This window comes from Aptenodytes forsteri, unplaced genomic scaffold, assembly GCF_000699145.1.
Source record: "Aptenodytes forsteri isolate BGI_AS27 unplaced genomic scaffold, ASM69914v1 Scaffold8, whole genome shotgun sequence".
NCBI classification, from domain to species: Eukaryota; Metazoa; Chordata; class Aves; order Sphenisciformes; family Spheniscidae; genus Aptenodytes; species Aptenodytes forsteri.
Genome location: NW_008796218.1, coordinates 2,302,618 through 2,307,173, shown reverse-complemented (window position 1 = coordinate 2,307,173; position 4,556 = coordinate 2,302,618). Strand labels below are relative to the sequence as shown.

Sequence of the window (4,556 nt, the reverse complement as noted above, 5' to 3'; positions counted from 1 at the left end):
CCCACCTCTCTAGATTCCCAAGGGAAGCCCTGGGAGTGCTGGCACAGTGGTGACCTGTGATTCTGCTTTGGAGTGTCAAAGGGAGACGAATCCCACTCAAGATGACTTTTCTTCAGTTCTCTCTTAGCTGCCCATTGATGCAAAAGCCTCCAGGAGCACCTGGTGATGTTGTTGGGGTGCTCCTGGGCTCTAAATGACGAGTGATGTGAAGAGAGTGAAGTAGTGGTGTGCCTGTGTTTCTTCTGTCAATGTTTGTGAGCAGATGTTCTTGCAGGTTGACAGATTGTTGTCTTGCCTTTCACAGAGCCCAGCCCAATCCATGATCTCAAGGTGGAATATGTTGGCGTGACTTCTGTCAACTTAACGTGGGCGGTGAATGACTCTGCTTCCAACTCCTACACGTACAGGATAGAGGTTGTAAATGATACCTCTCTTAGGAACCTGACGTCCGATGTTACCAAAGTTGAAATTACAGAGTTAATCCCTGGAGCGATGTACAATTTCACAGTATTTGCAGTAGCGGCTGATGGTGAGACGGAAGGAGAAGGGGTGTCCATAAGGCTGTATACAAGTAAGGAAATGGTGCCTCTCAATTGCAAGTAAACATGCAGTTTGTACCAAATTGCCCTGTTTTTTACCTTGGGTTTCCAACTTTGTACTGTTTCTCATTGTAGTGTTGCTTTGCTCCAGGTGCCTGTGAGCATGAGTGCCAAGTGGTCTTTGGTAAAAGGGAAAAGGACTGAGATTGTATGTGTCTGTGTGTGTGCATGCATTGCTTGTAAAGCAGTTATTTCATCAGCTTGGCTGCACAAGACTGTGTAGAGATCCAGCTGCTACAACAGCATGACTTTCTCTAGACTTGAGGGCTGAATGGGCCACCTACAGTGCTTCTGGGAGCAGGTTATCACTGTTTATACCAAAAGACATGGTGTGCAGGGATGTGGTGGCCAGGATCACAGAGGCTTTTTGTTCTTGAAGATTGTTTTGAGCTCTTTGCAGAGTCCCTGGCCTGGGACTTCTGTAGGATGTGACAGTGCCTAGGGCCACATTGTCAAGTGTAGTGCCATTGGTGCCATTTTTGTCAGCTTTGTGCCATAGCACCTTTTCCCAGATCAGAAGGACAGATGGGAGGAGAAGATCTTTTTTTTTTGTGTCTAGCTCAGGAGTGGAAAGGGAACAGGCAACATCCCTACAAAGCAATTAGAAGCAGTGTGTCCTGGAGCTGCTACTGAATAGATGAGCTTGTCTAAGATGCCTGAGGTGAGTCTTGTCTGCCTAGTGTTGATGCTGAATCAGGCTTGCAGAGACAGGCCCCAGGGTGGGTCAGCTGTTGGACCTGCTCAGGGAGCCCATTTCCTTCTGCTGATGTTGGGGAGAGGCTGGGCTGAAGAGCTCAGATTAAGACTCGCAGGTGCAATTTTCAGTTAACAGACTAAGCTCACCCTGCACTATGCTTCCTTCCCTGATTTCGTAGAATCATAGAATCATTTGGGTTGGAAAAGACCTTTAAGATCATCAGGTCCAACCATTAACCTAGCACTGCCAAGTCCACCACTAAACCATGTCCCTAAGTGCCATGTCTACACGTCTTTTAAATACTTCCAGGGTTGGTGACTCAACCACTTCCCTGGGCAGCCTGTTCCAGTGCCTGATAACCCTTTCAGTGAAGAAATTTTTCCTCATGTCCAATCTAAACCTCCCCTGGTGCAACTTGAGGCTGTTTCCTCTTGTCCTGTCACTTCTTACTTGGGAGAAGAGACCGACACCCACCTCGCTACAACCTCCTTTCAGGTAGTTGTAGAGAGCGATGAGGTCTCCCCTCAGCCTCCTCTTCTCCAGGCTAAACAACCCCAGTTTCCTCAGCCGCTCCTCATAAGACTTGTTCTCCAGACCCTTCACCAGCTTTGTTGCCCATCTATTTCTCCATCTGGAAACCCACTGTGGAAACAAATAAGTGTAGCATGTGAAATGAAATAAAGAGAACATCCCCCAGAACTCTTGTGGACTTTCCAGAGATGCCCCAGCATGAATGTCTGAAACTGGGTATTGATACCGTAGAAGTGCTGCTTGGCTACAAATAATGCTCATTCTATGTGGAATAGGGAAATGTGGCTGTGGCTCTTCTTTCTTTATTTCTCTGTCTTGACAGATTGTTGTCTTGCTTTTCACAGAGCCCAGACCAGTTCTTAATCTCAAGGCAGAATATGTTGGCATGACTTCTGTCAATTTAACGTGGGTGGTGAACAACACTGCTTCCAACTCCTACACGTACAGGATAGAGGTTGTAAGCAGTACCTCTATTAGGAACCTGATGTCCGATGTTGCCAAAGTTGAAATTACTGAGTTAATCCCTGGAGCGATGTACAATTTCACAGTATTTGCAGTAGCGGCTGATGGTGAGACGGGAGGGGGAGGGGTGTCCATAAGGCTGTATACAAGTAAGTCACAGTTGCTTGCACACTTGTTTCTGGTGGGCTGTATTTTGCTGTGCAGCACAGGGCTCTGCCTACCTGCCTGAGGGTTGAATTTTAGTACTGTTGCAGGTAGAGGTGCTGTGCTTTGCCTGCTTGCAGTCAGAGATGCTTGCATGGAAGGGACATAGCTGCCACCTTAAAAACAAAGTAAAAGAAAACCCCTAAAAAACAGCTGTTGTTGAAGGTGGTCACCGAGGCCTGTGACACAATGAAGGAACTCCCCCCGAGAACCTGCCTCCCTGGCCTGGGATTTGTGTGGGCAGTTTTGCTGCCTTTACTTCTTGGAGGATGGGGGCCTCAGACTGTTATTTTAAAGGGCTCCCATACAGAGAGTGTGTGTTGTGCCCAGGGAACTTCCGTGATTTAGGGGCCTGTGGCTGCCATTGGGCTGCAGCAGGAGAGTGAGCTTTCAGCAGCGCTAGCTCAGGATTGAGTTCAGGGCATGAAAGGTGGCGAAGGAGCAGTGTGCCTGGATCATCACCTCTGTTCCTCTTCCAGTGATATTTGATGTTCCTTACCTTTTGCTGTGCACAGATACACCACCATCTTCTTCCCCCACCTTCTCCTGCAACCTTGTATCTTTCTTGACCATGTCACTGAATTCCCAAGCAAAATCCTGGGAGTGCTGGCACAGTGGTGACCTGTGATTCTGCTTTGGAGTGTCAAAGGGAGACGAATCCCACTCAAGATGACTTTTCTTCAGTTCTCTCTTAGCTGCCCATTGATGCAAAAGCCTCCAGGAGCACCTGGTGATGTTGTTGGGGTGCTCCTGGGCTCTAAATGACGAGTGATGTGAAGAGAGTGAAGTAGTGGTGTGCCTGTGTTTCTTCTGTCAATGTTTGAGCAGATGTTCTTGCAGGTTGACAGATTGTTGTCTTGCCTTTCACAGAGCCCAGCCCAATCCATGATCTCAAGGTGGAATATGTTGGCGTGACTTCTGTCAACTTAACATGGGCGGTGAATGACTCTGCTTCCAACTCCTACACGTACAGGATAGAGGTTGTAAGCAGTACCTCTATTAGGAACCTGATGTCCGATGTTACCAAAGTCGAAATTACTGAGTTAATCCCTGGAGCGATGTACAATTTCACAGTATTTGCAGTAGCGGCTGATGGTGAGACGGAAGGAGAAGGGGTGTCCATAAGGCTGTATACAAGTAAGTCACAGTTGCTTGCACACTTGTTTCTGGTGGGCTGTATTTTGCTGTGCAGCACAGGGTTCTGCCTACCTGCCCAAGGGTTGAAACACGATATTGTTTCAGGCAGAAGTGCTGCACGTGGCCTACCTGCAGTCAGCAATGTTAATGTGTGGAAGAGGGTTCTGTCGGAGGTTTTGTTGCCTTCTCCTGGTGAATGACGCCCTCAGGTCCTTATTTTGAAGGGCTCCCACACAGTGCATTGTGCCTGGGGAACTTCCCCTGTTGTAGGGGCCCATGGCTGAAGCTGGGCTGTGGGCAGCACTGGGCTGTGTGGCTCTCAGCCACACTGCTCTGCTCAGCTTGTCAGCAGAGAGGAGAATGTTGAGGTGCTCCTGCGTTCCTCATGCTAGGCACTGTGTCCATTTTTCCCCCCTTGTTGTGAATATGTGCTGCTGTGTCCTTTCCTTTGTTTCGTCCCATTTTAACTGAGGTGAGGTGAATCTGTCCCAGAGCTCCTCAGTGGGGTTTCCAGAGGTGCCCCAGGATGAACCTGTTAAGAGAGTCTCTGATGCTGGGAAAGTGCTGCTTGGCTACTCATAATGTTCAGTCTGTCCAAAACATGGAAGTGTGGCTGTACCTCTGCTTTTTCTGTCTGTGTTTGTCAGCAAATACTCGTGAGCATTGATGGAGTCTCAGCTTGACTTTCACAGAGCCCAGTTCCGTTGATGCTGGGAAAGTGCTGCTTGGCTACTCATAATGTTCAGTCTGTCCAAAACATGGAAGTGTGGCTGTACCTCTGCTTTTTCTGTCTGTGTTTGTCAGCAAATACTCGTGAGCATTGATGGAGTCTCAGCTTGACTTTCACAGAGCCCAGTTCCGTTTTCCAATCTGGGCGGAGTATGCTGGTCTCTGATTCCCCCCCCCCCCCACCGTGCACAAAAAAA

The 4,556-nt window shown here is 48.4% G+C and overlaps 1 protein-coding gene across 1 annotated transcript in view; it reads left to right on the top strand.

Annotated features, from left to right (window-relative positions):
- The window catches only part of PTPRJ (protein tyrosine phosphatase, receptor type J), a 27,991-nt gene that overhangs the window by 6,868 nt on the left and 16,567 nt on the right, over window positions 1-4,556 (top strand). Inside the window, exons 6-8 of the mRNA XM_009288883.1 lie at window positions 305-571; window positions 2,172-2,438; window positions 3,364-3,630. Of these exons, the coding sequence (XP_009287158.1) occupies window positions 305-571; window positions 2,172-2,438; window positions 3,364-3,630 (801 nt within the window). The remainder of the gene's footprint in view (window positions 1-304; window positions 572-2,171; window positions 2,439-3,363; window positions 3,631-4,556) is intronic.